General features: G+C 55.6%; 2 protein-coding genes and 1 long non-coding RNA gene across 9 annotated transcripts; 1 reads left to right on the top strand and 2 right to left on the bottom strand.

Annotated features, from left to right (window-relative positions):
- Positions 1–232: 232 nt before the first annotated feature.
- LOC133103862 (uncharacterized) lies at positions 233–8737 on the bottom strand. The gene is made up of 4 exons (XR_009703402.1): positions 8649–8737; positions 6363–6434; positions 5765–5970; positions 233–863 (listed from the first exon to the last, which is right to left on the bottom strand). It is a non-coding gene; the product is annotated as an uncharacterized LOC133103862 (long non-coding RNA).
- On the top strand, positions 7902–10881 carry IGFALS (insulin like growth factor binding protein acid labile subunit). The gene is made up of 2 exons (XM_061209423.1): positions 7902–7917; positions 9042–10881. The coding sequence occupies exons 1-2, from the start codon at positions 7902–7904 to the stop codon at positions 10844–10846; spliced, it is 1821 nt and encodes a 606-aa protein (XP_061065406.1). The 3' UTR covers positions 10847–10881.
- Positions 10882–11931: 1050 nt separating this feature from the next.
- On the bottom strand, positions 11932–17550 carry NUBP2 (NUBP iron-sulfur cluster assembly factor 2, cytosolic). Of its 7 annotated transcripts, none has more exons than XM_061209429.1 (8): positions 17210–17550; positions 16726–17092; positions 14686–14804; positions 14393–14531; positions 13496–13650; positions 13270–13380; positions 13095–13164; positions 11932–12540 (listed from the first exon to the last, which is right to left on the bottom strand). In XM_061209429.1, exons 2-8 carry the CDS (start codon positions 16832–16834, stop codon positions 12395–12397), a joined length of 849 nt encoding a protein of 282 aa, XP_061065412.1. In that variant the 5' UTR covers positions 16835–17092; positions 17210–17550; the 3' UTR covers positions 11932–12394. The 7 variants fall into 7 exon arrangements, with proteins under 7 accessions (XP_061065412.1, XP_061065411.1, XP_061065416.1 ...); XM_061209428.1 differs by having other exon boundaries at positions 14393–14591; positions 17210–17537; XM_061209433.1 differs by lacking the exon at positions 16726–17092 and adding an exon at positions 15008–15157 and having other exon boundaries at positions 14393–14591; positions 17210–17267.
- Positions 17551–17658: the final 108 nt, after the last annotated feature.

Raw genomic sequence — 17658 nt, 5'->3', positions numbered from 1 at the left:
CTAGGTCCTTGTTGCTTTTCTGACAGCCACCCACATGACCTGTGTGTCATGTGCTATCCCAATGTGATATATTTCTCTCCAGCTGTAACACTGCTTAGATTTTAGGAGTGACTGTATTTTACTAAACAGAACCTTTAAAACTTATTTAAATTGAGGTGAGATTCACACAACATACAATTAAGTTTATAATTCAGTGGCTTTTTTTTTTTACTTTCTTGGCTGCACTGCACAACATACAGGATCTTAGTTCCCTGACCAGGGATCAAACCCGTGCCCCCTGCGTTGGAAGTGCAGAGTCTTAACCACTGGACCACCAGGGACAACAATTCAGTGGCATTTAGTACATTCACAGTGTTGTGCAACCCCCACCTCTCTCTAATAATCTGAAACTTTTAATTATTAATCTGTCAGTAAAACCGTAAAAGGAGAGGCTTTTCCTGGACCATCCACTTCTATGGACACTGGTTCTGAGTTGGGGCAGCAGAGAGGCCTGGGGAAGAATTGGATCTCAGTGGATCTGGGAGAGATCCTGGCCCAGGTGCTGTGGATCCAGAGAGGAAGGCTGGTCCTGCAGCCATGTATGTCCCCAGGGTACACACACCTGTTCCACTGTGTCCAGTCAGTCCTCAGCAGAGGTCAGGGTCACCTCTGCTCTGGGGCCCTCAGGCCCATCTGGGATTCCACTGAGGTGGCAGAACTTCAGGTTCCTTCTCTTCCTTTCTTCTCCAGCCTTTCTCCTGCTCCGTAGCTCAAAGAAAGAGTTTTCTTATTCTTTGTCAGAATATTTTCTTAGGCCAGAATCTTGACTTCTTAAGGTTCCAATAAACTCTTTTCTTTCCTCTGATTTCTGTTCTGACAACCCTCTGTTGAAGGAATGAGTACCTCATGTCTAGTTTGAATGGTCAGGGACCAAAGAATTTTAGAAATTCAAAGAGAAAATAAGTAATTCAACAATAATGGAGGGCTTCCCTGGTGGCACAGTGGTTAAGAATCTGCCTGCCAATGCAGGGGACATGGGTTCAAACCCTGTTCTGGGAAGATCCCACATGCTGTGGAGCGACTAAGCCCGTGCACCACAACTACTGAGCCTGCGCTCTAGAGCCCATGAGCCACAACTACTGAGCCCACGTGCCGCAACTACTGAAGCCCGCGTGCCTAGAGCCTATGCTGTGCAACAAGAGAAGCTACCGCGATGAGAAGCCTGCGCACTGCAACAAAGAGTAGCCCCCGCTCTCTCAACTAGAGAAAGCCTGTGCACAGCAATGAAGACCCAATGCAGCCAAAAATAAATTAATTTAAAAAAAACTCCTAAAAAAAAACAATGGAGATTCTTTAAGTCTAGTTGGTAACAGGACACTGTCACTCAACTGAACCTATTTATAGAACATTCCACCAGCATTTTCAGGTGCTCATGGAACATTCTCCAGGATAGACAATATCTTAGACCACAAATCACAATGAATTTTAAAAGACAGAATATACTTTGTAATTTCAAACTCCAGTGGAATTAGATATCTACAACAAAATGAAGTCTGGAAAAACCCCAAATGTTTGGAAGTTAACACATCTAAATAGTGTGTGGGTCAAAAAGAGTGGAAATCAAAACACAAAATTTGGGGGATGCAGCTAAAGCAGTGCTAGAGGGAAATGTATAGCTTTTAAACACCTGTATGAGAAAAGAAGAAAGGCCTCACACAACCTAGGCTTCTACCTTAAAACACTAAAGAAGAGCAAACAAAACCCAAAGGAAGCAGAAGGAAAGAAATAGTAATGATTAGCAAGGAGATCAATGAAACAGAAAACAAAGCACTGACCAACAAAATAACACACAAATTACCAAAATCATGAATGAAAAAGGGTACATCACTACCAATCCTACAGAAATGAACAGGATTTACAAGGGAATACTAGGGAAACTATACCAACAAATTAGATTTTAGATGAAATGGACAAATTCCTTAAATTAACAAAAGTCTTAAGTCTTCATGCAAAGGAAAGCTCAGGTCCACATGGCTTCACTAGTGCATTCTATCAGTAACACTAATCACTCACAAACTCTTCCAGAAAATACAGGAGGGAACACTTCCCAACTCATTCTATGAGGCTAACGTTATCCTGATACCAAACAAAACAAGAGATCAATGTCCCTCATGAATACAGATGTAAAATCTTTAAAATGTTAGCAACCCAAATACAGCAACATTATACACCACAACCAGGTGGGATTTATCACAGGAATGCAAGGTTGGTTAAACATCTAAAAATCAATTAACATAACAAACCACAGTCATAGAATAAAGGACAAAATCCACAAGATCATCTCAGTGGATGAAGGAAAACATTTGACAAAATCCCACACCTGTTCGTGATAAAAAGTCAACAAACTAGGAATAGAAGGGAGCCTCTTCGACCTGTTAAAGGACATCTGTAATTTCCAAATGCTGCTGTATCAAATCATTACAAACTTAGTTGTTTAAGACAACATAAATGGGGACTTCCCTGGTTGCACAGTGGTTAAGAATCCGCCTGCCAATGCAGGGGGACACAGGTTCGAGGCCTGGTCTGGGAGGATTCCACATGCCATGGAGCAACTGAGCCCATGCGCCACAACTACTGAGCCTGCGCTCTGGAGCCTGCCAGCCACAGCTACTGAGCCCGTGTGCCACAACTACTGAAGCCTGCGCACCTAGAGCCTGTGCTCCACAATGGGAGAAGCCACCACAATGAGAAGCCCACGCACTGCAATGAAGAGTAGCCCCCGCTCGCCGCAACTAGAGAAAGACTGCACACAGCAATGAAGACCCAACGCAGCTAATCAATCGATAAATAAATAAAAGAAAAAAACCACACAGATGTATCATCTGACAGTTCTGGAGGTCAGAAGTCTGACGTGAGTCTCACTGGACTAAAAGTGTCCACAGAGCTGGTTCCTTCTGCAGGCTCTAAGGGAGAATCTGTTTCCTTGCCCTTTCCTGCTGCTAGAGGCACCTGCATTCTTGGCTCCTGACCTCCTTCCTCCATCTTCAAAGGTCAGCAGCTGTGGGTTGAGTCCTTCTCTCATTGCCTCACACCGACCTCTTCTGATGCCCTCTGCCACTTTAGAGGACCCTTGTAATTACACTGGGGCCACCTGGAAAATCCACATTAATCTATCTTAAGGTCAGCTGATTAGCAACCTCAATTCCCCTTTGCCATGTAACCTGACACATTCATGATTCCAGGGATAAGGACATGGACATCTTTGGTTTGGGAGCATTATTCTGTCTGTGACAGCATAAATGAAAAACATAAGCCAGCATCATAATTCACAGTGGATGACTGAATGCTTCCCACGAAAATCAGGAACAAGGCAAGGATATCTGCTCTTGCCACTTCTCAACATTGTACTGATGTGCAATAAGGCATACACACACACACACAAAAGGCAGTATACATATTGGAAAGGAGTAAAAATAAGTAAAAATGTCCTTATTCACAGATGGTGTGATCCTGTATGTGGCTTATCCTAAGGAATCCAGATACACACACATACCTGGAACTAATAAATTCAGTAAGGTCCTAGGACACAAGATTAACAAGAGAAATCTCTTGTATTTGCACATACTAATGACAAACAGTCTGAAAACGAAATTAAAACAACTCCATAATAGCATCAAAACTAACAAAATACTTAGAAATGATCAAAATTAGTGCAAGATTTATACACTGCAAACTAAGAGAAAGAAGATGTAAGTAAATGGAAAGATTCTATAATCCTTGATTAGAAGATCTTTGTGATCTTGGGTTAGGCAACGAGTTCTTAGACACCACACCAAAATCATGAGCCATGAGAGAAAGAAACTGATAAATTTTGGACTTCATTAAAATAAACTTTCGTACTTCAAAAGACAACGTGAAAAAAAGGCGACAAACCACAAACAGAAAAATATCTGCAAATGTCATCCTTGATAATCCATAATATATAAAGTCTTATATCCATAATATATAGGGTTGCAACTCGGTAAGGAGTCAACTCAGTTAAAAAATGGACAAAAGTCTTGAACAGACACTTCACCAAAGAAGATATAAGAATGCCAACAAACACATGAATAGGTGCCCAATATCAACTGTCAGAGAAACAGAAGAGCTAAAAAACAAAAGAAAACAAAACTGACCATACCAAATAGTAGTGAGAATGTGGAATTGGAATTCTCGTAATTTGTAAAATGATACAATCATTTTGGAAGACAGTTTTTTAAAAACTAGACAAATACTATGTGAACCAGTAATTCCACTCCTAAGAATCTACCCAAGAGGAGTGAAAGCTACGTCCACACAAAAACTCATACACAAATGTTCATGGCAACATTATTCATAATAACCCCAAAATAGGAACAAACCAGATGTCTATCATCTGATGAATAAACAAATGTGGCAAATCCATAAAACAGAATATTGTCCAGCCATAACAAGGAATGAAGTACTGATAAACACTATGTAGATGAACCCTGAAAACATGCTCAGTGCAAAAGGTGAGATACAGAAGGCCACCGATTGTATGGGGATGTTCTAAAGCTGGACTGTTCGTGTGGCTGCACAGCTGTACACATTTACTAAGAATCACTGAATTTTATATCGACAGTGGGTGAACTTTATGGTGTGAGAATTGTACATCAATCAAGCTGTTTTAGAAACAATCGTTGGGTAAAGGCACCACAATTAATACTTTATTACATTATCCCAACATACTTCTAGAAAAATATTTCAGCTTAGACAAAATGAAATGAAAGAGGAAAAAAGGTAACACAATAGTATCAAAAGTAACAACCATCTACAGGGAAAAAAAAATCTAAAAAATATATGCAAGATCGTAACGTGGAAATCTACAAAACCGCTGAAAGAAACTGAAGACGACCTAATGCCATGTCCACGGATTGGAAGACTCAAACTGCAACACAAGTCAAACCTGGACAGGCTGCTCCCACCGTAGACAAGGAAACACACAGACCACGAAGAGCCTGGAAGCTCTTGCAGACAGAGAAGGATCTGCTCTGCCTCCATGGTTCAGGGGGAGCCCAGAAGGGGCCAGGCTATGCAGCCCCTGACCACGGCAAGGGTGGCGTCCAGGAGCGAGGAGGGAAGGAAAGCCACTGCGCTAAATGTGGGGAGGCGATCATAACCCACCAAAAAGAATGAAACTTGAGCATCACCTCACTCTTAGGAAGTGAAAGAGAAAGGGTGGCCCAAAGACGTCACAGAGAAAGGTAGGGCAGTGACGTGTTCACACAATATTTTAAGAGAATACACTGAAGTCCATGTGCCGAACGGGACCTGAAATCATGATACATACATCGGCCTAGATAAAAAATCTTTTTTTGCAGTTTTTCCATTTAAGGAACACCTTATGAGACCACGTTAAAATTAAGAACTCTCACCAGAATCACAATGAAGAGAATGGAGATGCAAACCACGGTGCAGAAGACAACACTGGCCACACATACCTAACAAGGGGCTTGCATCCAGAATACAGTTTTTAAAAAAACGTAAGTCACACTGACAGCAAGAGACTTAAACATGTACTTTACAGAAAAGGACAATCCACTGGCCAGTGAGCCTCCCTATGAAGAGCTGCCATCATTGGTGACTGAAGAAATACAGGACAATGAAAGCCACTGTCCCCCCACCTTCAGGGCTGAGAGTAGACAGGGTGGGGGTGGTGTTGAGGGCACCCCTATTGCCCCAGGAAGGTGTGACCCCTAACTACCCAGGAAGGGGTTGGCCTTACCTGCAAGGATGACACAGGCTGGTCCCAGTGGGTCCACTCAGGACCACAGAAACGCACAAGGACCCCACAGGGTCGCAGCACCACGACAGGAAGGAGGGAAGGGATGCTATGACTTGGCACACGAGTGGCCGGGCCTGGGGCTTCTGTACAACACCATTTCCACGAAGACCAGAAACCAGACTCCTTGGGGGGACCCTCGGGGTGAACTGTAAAGAGAGGCCAAGGCAGTAGTCAGCCTGGGTCAGGACTGGCCGCTTTGGGGGAGCAGGGACAGAGCTGGCCCCGGGCGGCCAGAATAGAGGTCTTCTCTGAACTCAGCGGGCTGAACACCAGTGTTACCGCAGGACTTGAGAAAGGTTTACAAATACCTAATCCGCCTGCCGAAGTCCTGATAAGGGTTCTCCGCCACACAAGCTCTACTGGGGATTTACAGGAAGTTTCCAGCCCCAACCCTCCAAGTGTGAGGAGACAGGAATGCTAACCCTCCTTCCAGTCCACGTGCGCCTGGCCCGCATGCGGGGAGCTTCCTGGTGAAGAGGCCCCATGGCCCCGGACTCCTGCTGAGTCCGCACTTTCTGCTGTGTAAATGTATGTTTACCGTGTAAATTTCTGGGTGTGGACTTTCTCCCTGCAGATCTATAATTTCTCAGAAGAGAAGCTGAGAAACGACCTGGAAAAAAATCAAAGCTCAATAAAGGGAGGAAGACAAAGCCGCCCCTCGGCACTGCTGCGGGATCAGCTGGGGAGGGGGCGCCACAAGGCTGGGGGGGCGGGCCTGGCCTCCAGCCTCTCCTGGGCCCGGACAGCTCCTGCCTACCTCACTTCTTCTCTCCTCACCATGTACCTTTCAGGAGGCAGACCTGACTTCCTCCTCTGCCTCACCAAGAGGTTCAAGAGTCTCCTAAACCTCGACAAGCCTTGCCCTCCCCAGACTCAGTTTTGCCTTTTTCAATGCCTTCTGGCCCCTTCCGAGCACAGGCCCCCCCGCCCCAGGCAGAGCAGAGGGACTGGTGGGCAGGCACAGCTGGCAGCCAGAGGAAGGGTCCTCAGTAAAGGAGAGAGGGGTGGCTGGAGAGCAGCACTGCACCTGGCAGCGCGGGGGAGATGTGGTCAGATCTGGAAGAGCAGAGCCCAGGGCTCCCCAGGTGGAGGGGAGGATGGCGCCCGGAATCAAGCAGCCACACCCCTTCTTACCATGTCTGACCTGTGGCTGACCTCAGGCCGGGCACTGGGTACCTGTCCCAGGGCCTGTGCAGTGCAGGGTGGCCGTGGCCCCAAAGGAGCCCTGGAGGGCAGGATGGGGCCCACTGCTGGTGGGGGCTGGTCTCACAGCCACAAGACCTCGCCCCCGAGGCCAGCCGTCCCCCACTCTCTTCCTGGGAGGACATTGTTGGGGCAAGCAAACACAAAGTGGCCGGAGCCCTGCCAAGCATTCCTAGAAGAGGCTAGGGGGAGGGGCAGTGGCCAGACAGCAGCTGACCCTGAGGTCACGGGAGAAGCCAAGGCTGGGCCAGGCCCCTGGGAGCTTGAACAAGGACCCCACCCAGGCAGTTAGGAAATGGGGAGGAGGGGGGAGTGGTCAGCATGCCGGGGGTAGATGGGCAGGCCCATTTGGAGACGTGTGGTTCCCGCTTAACTCCCACACGGCCATCTGCTGGGAGGGAAGACCCTAGGAGCCCCCTGAGGGGCCCCTACCCACAGGCAGGGGGGCCGGCTGAGCACCAGCCCCTCACAGGCTGCTCCAAGGGAGACACCCCCCCCAGCACTGCCTGCAGCCCCAGCTCTGCTCCACCCAGCCCTGCAGGGGGATGGGAAGATGGGGGGGTTGGGAAGATGGGGGGATGGGCCCCCGTTGTCCCTCAGAGCTGCACCCCGGGCCACCCTGCACCCTGAAGATGCGTCAGGGCAGATGCAGCCCCCAGCCTGTCCCCTGTGCCATCCGCACCCTGGGCCTCAGTGCTGATGCTGGCAGCCCGGCAGGAGGGGGTTAATGGAGCTGGGGCCAGCAGGCTGGGCTGGCCGGTGACAAGGGTGCTGGCTGCCCCAGAGGCAGTGGGGAAATCCAGAGGGCAGGAGCAGCCGGCCCCAACAGACGCGCCCCGCTCCCTGCCCGCCTACGGCCTGCTCTGCACGAGGGATGGCCCTGAGGAGAGGTGAGGCCCCCACGTGCCCCAGCCACTCACTTTGGGGAGGGGGGGGGCGACCATGTGCCCCCAAGCCCACTGGGGTAGGGGCTGCCCCCAGGGAGGGCTCAGCTCTAGGTGGGCCGAGGCTCTGGGAGCCCATGGGGGAAATGTGGCCACTTGGGGTGGTGGGGTGCCTGGCCCTGGAGAATCACTGTTGCCTCCTGCCCCCTCCTCTCCTACCCGAGGGCCCAGGCTGGCAGCGCAGGGAAGGAAGGGCCCCCACACTGCCACCCCAGGGGCCCTGCCTCAGACCCTCCACTGGGCCAGGGCGTGCTGCCCTCCCAGCTGCTCGGAGGCCAGGCTATTGCCACCCTGTCCCCTCTCGGAGCCTAGCCCAATCCAGCTGGTGTGTCCACCCTGGGACCCGGAACTCTCAGAGACCAGAGAGAGGCCTGATGTGGTGGGCAGCCCAGTGCCCAGTGGAACTTATGGGGGATTGTTGCTGTGGAGCCTGGCATCCTTTGTCCTGTGCCACAACCCAACCTCTGGTGGGTCAGTGGCCTGGGGTCCCCATCTGCCCTTGAGGCCTGCACCCTCTTCCTCTCCCCACACCAGCACTGGGCCAAGTCCCTGGGTGCATGCCGGACACACTACGGAGGTGAGTACCCCCCCCGTCGGGGGTCTAGCTGGGGCAGCGGGCATCCAGCTCACTGTCCAGACAATCAGGGCAGCAAGCCTGCTCCAGAACGTTCTCTCACACTTTCCTCCAGGCCTGCCTGGCAGCCTAGCCTGGCTTGAGTGTCCACCTTGGGGATGCAGATGAACACACGGCCTAGTGGCCAGGTCCCCAGCCTTCAGTTTTCTCTGGAACAGGCACTGCCACCCCCTCGGTCCTGTGGGGTGGAAAGGGCAGTTGGTTTTGAACCAGAGAAGGTCCCAGTCGTCCTGCCTGGTCTCCGCTTCCCATTTAAGTGGGGGACGCAGATCTCAGCCCATACCTTCTCTGGTCCAGTCAGCAGTACCTTCTCTAAACGGTTGTGTGCTGTGGTCCAGATGTGTGGCTGAGGCCTGGAAGGTTCCATGTCTTGCTTGCCCTGGGCTCACATCCTGGGCCGCCTCAGTGCTGCCTCCCCAAGCCCCTCTCCCCACAGGAGGCCCGGCCCTGGTGGTGCTGCTGGTCTCCTGGGCAGTGCTGGGCTCCCACAGCCTGGAGGGAGTGGAGCCCGCGGCACCGGCAGACCCCGAGGGCCCCCAGTGCCCAGCCGTCTGCTCCTGTGGCCACGACGACTACACGGATGAGCTCAGCGTCTTCTGCAGCTCTCGGAACCTCACGCGGCTGCCCAATGGCATCCCGGACGGCACCAGGGCCCTGTGGCTGGACGGAAACAACTTCTCCTTCATTCCCGCGGCCACCTTCCGGAACCTCTCCAGCCTGGGTTTCCTCAACCTGCAGGGCAGCAGGCTGGCCAGCCTGGAGCCACAGGCGCTGCTGGGCCTGCAGAACCTGTACCACCTGCACCTGGAGCGGAACCAACTGCGCAGCCTGGCGGCCCGCACCTTCCTGCACACGCCGGGCCTGGCCTCGCTCGGCCTCAACAACAACCTCCTCAGCCGGGTAGATGAGGGCCTCTTCAGGGGCCTTGCCCACCTCTGGGACCTCAACCTGGGCTGGAACAGCCTGGCCGTGCTGCCCGACACTGCGTTCCAGGACCTGGCCAGCCTACGCGAGCTGGTGCTGGCGGGCAACAAGCTGGCCTACCTGCAGCCCGCGCTCTTCTGCGGCCTCAGCGAGCTCCGTGAGCTGGACCTGAGCAGGAATGCCCTGCGGAGCGTCAAAGCCAATGTCTTTGTCAAGTTGCCCAAGCTCCAGAAGCTCTACCTGGACCACAACCTCATCGCCGCCGTGGCCCCAGGTGCCTTCCTGGGCATGAAGGCGCTGCGCTGGCTGGACCTGTCACACAACCGCGTGGGTGGCCTCCTGGAGGACACCTTCCCGGGGCTGCTGGGCCTGCACGTTCTGCGCCTCTCACACAATGCCATTGCCGGCCTTCGGCCCCGGACCTTCAAGGACCTGCACTTCCTGGAGGAGCTGCAGCTCGGCTACAACCGTATCCGGCAGCTGCCGGAGGAGGCCTTCGAGGGCCTGGACCAGCTGGAGGTGCTGGCGCTCAACAACAACCAGCTCCAGGAGCTCAAGGCGGGCGTCTTCCTGGGCCTCTACAACCTGGCCGTCATGAACCTCTCTGGCAACTGTCTGAGGAACCTTCCAGAGCAGGCGTTCCAGGGCCTGGGCAAGCTGCACAGCCTGCACCTGGAGGGCAGCTGCCTGGGCTGCCTCGGCCCGCACACCTTCACCGGCCTCTCGGGGCTGCGCCGGCTCTTCCTCAAGGACAACGGCATTGCGGCCATCGATGAGCAGAGCCTGGGGGGGCTGGCCGAGCTGCTGGAGCTGGACCTCACCTCCAACCAGCTCACGCACCTGCCTGGCCAGCTCTTCCAGGGCCTCAGCCACCTGGAGTACCTCCTCCTCTCCCGCAACCGGCTGTCTGCGCTATCGGTGGATGCCCTGGGGCCCCTGCAGCGCATCTTCTGGCTGGACGTGTCGCACAACCGCCTGGAGGCGCTGCCTGAGACTGTGCTCGCGCCACTGGGGCGGCTGCGCTACCTCAGCCTCCGGAACAACTCGCTGCGGACCTTCGTGCCGCAGCCCCCCGGCCTGGAGCACCTGTGGCTCGAGGGCAACCCCTGGGACTGCGGCTGCCCCCTCAAGGCCCTGAGGGCCTTCACCCTGCAGCACCCGGGCGTTGTGCCCCGCTTTGTCCAGGCCGTGGCGGAGGGAGACGACGACCGCCAGCCGCCCGCGTATGCCTACAACAACATCACCTGCGCCAGCCCCCCCAGCGTCTTGGGCCTTGACCTGCGCGACGTCAGCGAGGCCCACTTTGCCCACTGCTGACCGGAGACCGCCCTGGGGTCTGGACGGGCCCTCGCCACCCCAGGGGACACGGACCTGGGACCTGTGGGCCCCAGCCTGGTCCCTGAGGGCCTGACCAGAAGGGTTGGGGACACAGCCTCCCCAGCTATCATCAATTAAAAGCAACCCAATAAATGTGGCCGCGTATGAGGTTGTGTGGGGAGCTCAGGGAGGGAGGAGTGCTGGCTGGGCCGCGGGCCCCTCTATGCCGTGCCTGCCCCACCTCTGGCTGCCTTGGTCCCACACGCCTGTCCACAACCCTTCCTGTCCTGTGCCCAGACTCTCTTCTCGTCCACTAGTCCCCAGGCCCCATCCCCACCTGAGGAGTGGCGGGCACTTACTCAGGTCCTCCAGGAACCTCGGCATCTCAGCCCCCTCGCTAGGCAGCGTCCTCGGAGGTGGCCTGGTCCTGGGACGCTGGGGCCCAGCTGCTCCTGCTGAGGCCAGCCTGGGGCCAGAAGGGGTGCAGACCCTCACTCTCCAGGTCCCTGTGCTCCTGGCCAAACCCCTCAACAGTTCTGGCCCCGCTCCCCCCACCCCCACAAGAAACATCCATCCTTGGTACACTCCTCGCCTCCCCATCTGCCCCCACGAAGTGGTACCTGAGGGCTGCTTCCCCAGGCCCCCTGCCACCCGTGCCCCAGGGACCGTTCCACATTCTCTACTGAGCACCCCATCTCTCCCATTGGGAAGAACAGCACACCATGCCACTATTCTGCTTTCCAAAACCTCCCCCTCCTGGCCTTCCTTGGAGACGTGCAGGGAAAACCCCCAGGACTCTGTTTCACACTCACCTTTCTGCTCTTCAGCTCAACCCCTCAGGCCCGCAGCACAGAGGGCGGGGCGGGCACTTAGCTCTCACTGGGCCAAGCATGGCCACTCACACAAGTTACCCGACAAACTCTCCCCAAACGTATCTTCACCCGAGTCTTCAGGAGCCTGTCAACGACAGGGCTGTTGGCCCAGTTCCTGGGACTTAGGGAGTTAACACTGTCTGCCACAGGACATGGTGACACTAAGCCAGGGAGGCGGGACCAGAGCAGAATGATCTAGAAAGGTCAGACCTGTAACCATGGCAGTGGGACACATTTATTTTGGGCTCCTCTGAATTACAAGTTTGACACCTTACTGGGTGCTGCTGCCTGTTTCACCAGGATTACAGGCCCAGTGCGCTCCCAGACACACAAGCTTTGTGAACAACGTGGAGACCTGGCTGTCGGGAGCAGCCAGTCTGTCTGGGGCATGTGAGTACCGAGCTGCACCACCAGGGAGGTCAGGCCACGGCATCGCGACCTCACGCTATCCCCGGGCCCTGCCACAGGCCAACCAGGCGGAACCACCGACTGTCAGTGGCTCTGATGCTGAGATGCTGCTGAAGCACCAGAAATGTCCAGGGCAGGCCCACGGGGAGAGGAGCACATGGTGACGGCAGCCCAGGGCCACGGGTTCCAGGAACCGTGCCGCCACCTCTGCTCCGGGCTGTGAGCACGAGCCCCACAGCACACAGAGGAGACACTCAAACTGCCTCGGTCAGGAGAGTCCAACAGGCGCCTCGTTCAGAATCTTTTGGGCTATGCAGGAGAGTGCAGGAAACGCGGGGCTCTCGGGGAACCCCTGGATGAAGTCTCGGCCCTCCTCCAAGCTCCGCGTGAGCTCGGGGTCCAGGGGCACAGAGCCTGGGAGAGAGAAAGGAAGGGGGCAGAGAAGGGGCCAGGTGGTGAGAGCAAAGCCCGGGGCCAGGAGGCCATGTCCACACTCCCCACGGCCCAGGAGCCCGCTGGCAGTGCCGCTTTAGCCGAGAGCAGACACCTCTTGCTGAGGTGCCTGGCAGGAAGGTACTCTTGGCCTCAATCTCCACTGGGACGGCCAGCAACCCGCCCAGCAGGCCCGGCCCCACCACCTCTTGGGCTCCAGCCACTGGAAGAAAGCACAGGGCGAGTGCTGGGGACATGGTCCCGTGCCACCGGTGTCCCTGATACAGGCTCGCAGAGCCTCGGCCGCCCCTCTGCACCTCCGTGGTCTCAGCAGGCGTCTTAGCCGCGGACACCCGCTCAAAGCCCGGGGGACTGCCTCTCTCCAGTTGGTGGGAACCAATTTGTTAGAGATGAGCTGACACTCGCAGCTCAGGGAGGACGGGACTTTCCACCCTCCTCTCTTCCCTGGGCGCAGGAGGCGTAGGGAGGTAAGGCCACCTAGAGCAGGGGCCCCGGGGCAGCCCTGGCTCGCTCACCCAGGAAGGGGACTCCAGCGTGTCTGGCCAGCTCCTCGCCGCCTCCCCTGGAGAAGACATTGGTGCACTCCTAGAACACAGAGGTGCGGAGTCCACCTCCAGGCCTCTCACCACCCTCGAAGGGGAGGGGCCAACCACCCATGCCCCCGACTTCCTGCGACTTCCTACAACTCACTGCGCAGTGTGGGCAGACGAAGCCGCTCATGTTCTCCACGACCCCGATCACCCGCAACCCCACCTTCTTACAGAAGGTCAGCTCCCGCCTCACGTCCCCCACGGATACTGCCTGGAGACCAGGAAAGAGATGGGACCAGCTAATGGGCATCCCGAAAACTCAGCCAAGATGAGCGGAAAGAGTAGGGCAAAGCGCCTGCCCCAGGGTGAGGGTGCTCCCGTAGTACCTGGGGCGTGGTGACCACGAGGGCCCCCAGGGGGCTGTAGGGGCGCAGGGCGTCCACCACGGCCATGTGCTCATCAGAGGTCCCCGGGGGCGTGTCCACAACCAGGTAGTCCAGCTGCCCCCAGGCCACATCGGACACAAACTGCTTTATCAGTGCTGTGGAGACCCAGGGTGGCCCGGGGTCAAGGAGAGAGCAGGTGAGGCAGGGTCTCACAAAGGGGTCACACGAAGCCCGCTGCCTCCTCCCAGCCCTGGGGCAGGGCGGTGTCTGTGGGTTCCGGTACCACCGGGCACCCCGACAGCTGCGTGTGCCATTCCTCACCAGGGGCAGGATGAGTACAGCAAGGTGGGGAGACCCTTCCCCACCCCACCCCTAGGACTTCTGCTTGGGCCTTAGGTGAGGATGGCTAGCGCGGACCCTCCTGGGGCGGGTATCTGTGCCCGAGAGGTGGCCTGCGGTGGAATGCCACGCCGGCGTGTCCTGGAAGCAGCCCCCACCCTGAGCTTGCTCTCACACCCGGCAGCCTCGCTCTGCCCACCAGAGGGAGTTTAATGCCATCTGCTTGTGCAAAGGCACCAGAGCCCCACCAGGCACCCCACGCTGGGTGGTCTGAGCCCCAGGGGATGGACCAGGTGGCTGAAGGCTTCACAGCTGGGTCTCACGCTCTTGCCCCCCAGGCCCGCTGTCTGAATACTTGCGAGCTGACTGCTCAGGTGCACGGCGGGAGAGTCTTGGAAATGAAAAGGCCAGCACTAGAGTCTTTCGAACTTTACCCGAGGCTGGTGCTGTGGGGGGAGGGCTGTGTGGAGGAGAGCCAGCAGCCCTGGGGCTCCTGCGCCAAGAGGGCAGCTGGGGAGGCCAGCAGGCTGACAGTGCTGTCCCCTGCCCGGTCATTACCGTTCTTCTTGGGGCCTCTCCACACCACTGCCTCATCCGGCTTCTCTAGCAGGAAGCCCACAGACATGAGGGAGATGCTCTGTTCCTGGTCCACGAAGACAGGCACCCAGCCACTGTCGCACTGATGCACAGCCTTGCCCTGCACCCGGAGCATGCGGGGGATGCTGGGGCCACACAGGTCCACGTCGAGGATACCCACCTGCAAGGAGGCGGGACGTCCACGCGGCATGCAGGGCACCGGCCAAGGCCCACAAGGGGCAGGGGTGGCGGCTCAGGAGATGGGAGGCACTCACCTTCTTGCCCGCGTGGCGCAGGGCCAGGGCCAGCTCCGTGGAGATGGTGCTTTTCCCAACACCCCCCTTTCCCGAGAGAACGAGGATGATGTGCCGGACGCCGGCCAGGTTTCCAGGCTCTAGTCAGAAGGACAACAGGGGAGGAGGGCAGGGCTCTCCTTCGTACCAGCCGCCCTCCATGCTCATTCACTGCGGGGTCACCAGGTACTTCCTACATCCCAGGTCCTGAGACCAGGGCAGTCCTGAGACCTGCTCCATCACCCCGGCATGAGCAAACACGCCCCCGCGAAAAGGCTTCCAGCAGGCCCCAGACCCAACCTACCAGGTCCTCAAAAATGGCTGCTCCCACTCTGTTTGGGGCAGGGCTGCTAGGGCAGGAAATGCCTCAAACTGCTCCTCTTTCCAGCATGCACACCTGTGAGCTCATGCGCACAAGGCCAGCACAAGGCCAATTCGAGCCAAAGACTCCCAGCTGATTCCAAAGGAAATGGGTGGAGACTAACGTAAATAGGGCGCTCGTTACAGTCAGGAGGTACGCCTGTGCCAGGGCAGCACTCACGGCTCTGAGGTCTGATCTGTAGGTGCCCAGCCCCCTCCCCGGGGGTCAGAAGAGGCACTCAAGGCAGCCCTGGCCTCCAGTTCTCAGGAGGGAGGCCACAGCTCTGCGGAAGCAACCACAATCGTGTGGGTGCGGACGTCAGGTCACCTGGATGGCTGAAGGTCGTGCCTTAAGAAACCCTGGGTACACAAGGGTGGCCAAGGCATCAGTGCCATGCCCCAGGCAGGCCCGGGCCCAACCACTCTGGGAAGCCCTGTTGGTCGCTCTGCCCCAGCTGCTCGTCCTTTCAATGAGCCTGAAATGCCACCCTGTAAATACTAACCATTCGAATCCCTGCCTCCCCACAGCGGTTGCCATCTGCATACAAACAACCCTCAGCCCCCTGCAAAATGCCCACCTTCTTGCCCCAGCGCCCTTAGGACCTCACCATCAAGACTCCTGCCTGGCCTGCAGCAAGCTGCTCACTCACTCCATCACCCTCACTGCATACCCGGGTCCCCAGGAGGGGCTCAACGAAAGGTGAATAAACACTGTCCACCCTCCTGACCCATCTCTCATGGGTAGGTTCAAAGGCCCCCGCCACCAAAGCCTCCCTAGAAAGAACTCAAGAGTGCTCCTGGCCTGGCTTTCCAGCAGGTCTTTGTCACAAATGCGTTCTAGCGCCTGTCCTGGGTCTCCGTCTGGTACCGGGGGCCGAGAGATCTCATAAGGTGACAAGGAAAGGGCGCCCCCCCAACCACCCAGATCATTGCCTACAAATACCTTGGACACCATGCCTCAGGCCACCTCTGCGTCAACTTAAAAGGCTATTACTTAAATTGCTTTAATATCAAAAAGTACTTGGGAATCAATTTCACCTTTCTTTGGTGTGGGGAGGGGTGGTCTGGTAGAAACTAGGGAAAGAACAAGCCAGATGTGGGTCCTGATTCCCACTCGCCCTTCATGCGGGTGCTGCACTGCCAAGCGCCTAATAGTGAAGACTTGCTCTCCTCACTGGTGGGACTGGGGAACTTTATCTGCTTGAGCATCACACAGGACACTGCTGCTCCCAAGTCACTTCTCACACAACAATCCTTAGGAGCCAACCACAAGAAACTTTCACTTGTAAGTATACTGAAAAAGTTTATAAACAGATTATCAACGATAATCCGAGTGCCTATTAGATGTGAGAGGCTGCCCTGGAAGGGGCAAAGGAAAGCAGTATCTCCCCATGGAGGGAAGTAAAGGGCACCCTGTATGGATAAAATGCCCAGTCAAACCTTAAGTCCGACCAAACCATGATTATTTGATACGCTAGACAAATATGGAAGTTTTTCTATGTAAAGAATCTTTCCAGAAAGATACGAGTGACACCAGGAGTTGCCTCTGGGCACAGGGAGGTTTACTGCAAAGCCCGTTAGGCTTTTCTACTTTCCATGTACATTTCCCCCTTAGTTAAAAGAGAAACCTTCATCCATCAATCTAGAAGCTATTCCTCTCACCTTGTAGCAAGTCTGCCCTTATCGTAACAAACTTTTTCAGATTCTTCTCTCCAGCGTTACATTTATAATCCGATAGATGAATCCAGCGTTTTAAGAGCTTTGTGCTCATGGTACCAGACCTGAGGTCTTTTGGAAGATAACGTGGCTAAGCTGTGCGAATCCGATTGTGCCCAATGTACGTATTCCGTCCCACGCAACTTTCCTTTATATATATATATATCTCAAGGCTTAAAAAGCAGAATAATACTTCTACAAACAACTGCGAGTATGTGACGTTCCAGTCTCTCCTTCTTAGAGCTCCTTATTCAAGCAAGACTTCCTTCTAAGCGCCGTAATGAAGCACGCAAGCATCTCTGAGACCTTTACACTGTAAATAAGACGGTGTGCTAAAACCCGGAGCCCTGACCAGCAGCTGCGGGCCGGCCCCTTCCCTCTTCCCTCGGCGCCCGCGGACCGAAAACGCCCCGCAGCCCAGCATACTCACCTGCTGCCGCCTCCATCCCATCCGGGTGGCCGCACGGTTTCTAGCCGCTTCCTCCTCGCACAGTCCGCCTCCCTGCCTGAGGGAAGTGCCTTCGGACCAATGGGCAGCGCGAACCCTCCCCCTGACTCCTCTTGATAGGCCCATTCGCGCTATCCTTAGCCAATCAGATCGCACGAGGGGGTGTACGCAGGTTCCGGCGCAGACGACGTACAGGACCTGGACCCACTTCCGTGTCAACGCCCCAGCGTGAGGCCGCGTCTTTTCCTCGCCCCGCGTCCAATGGGCGCGCGGGCCTTGTCTCCGACCTCTTGAGATGTGGCCAATGGGGACGTCGGATCAGGATTGACAGATCCAGCAGCCTCTCAGGAAGAGGCGTGTGCCGCGAGGACCGCCCCTCACCCGTAGCCCCGAGCCGCGCGCGCTGCGGGGCCAATGCGGCGCAGGGGGCG

The sequence above is a fragment of the Eubalaena glacialis genome, chromosome 13 (genome assembly GCF_028564815.1).
Source record: "Eubalaena glacialis isolate mEubGla1 chromosome 13, mEubGla1.1.hap2.+ XY, whole genome shotgun sequence".
NCBI classification, from domain to species: Eukaryota; Metazoa; Chordata; class Mammalia; order Artiodactyla; family Balaenidae; genus Eubalaena; species Eubalaena glacialis.
Note: the sequence above shows the minus strand (reverse complement) of the source record. Positions and strands in the feature narration are given on the sequence as shown.

Coding starts and splice junctions, on each gene's coding strand:
- NUBP2 (XM_061209428.1), bottom strand. CDS start 16,834: ATGAGCACAAAGCTCTTAAAACGCTGGATTCATCTATCGGATTATAAA. Junction 14,592..14,685: donor TGCGCCACGCGGGCAAGAAG/GTGAGTGCCTCC, acceptor GCCTCCTTGCAG/GTGGGTATCCTCGACGTGGA. Junction 13,381..13,495: donor TCGTGGTCACCACGCCCCAG/GTACTACGGGAG, acceptor CCTGGTCTCCAG/GCAGTATCCGTGGGGGACGT.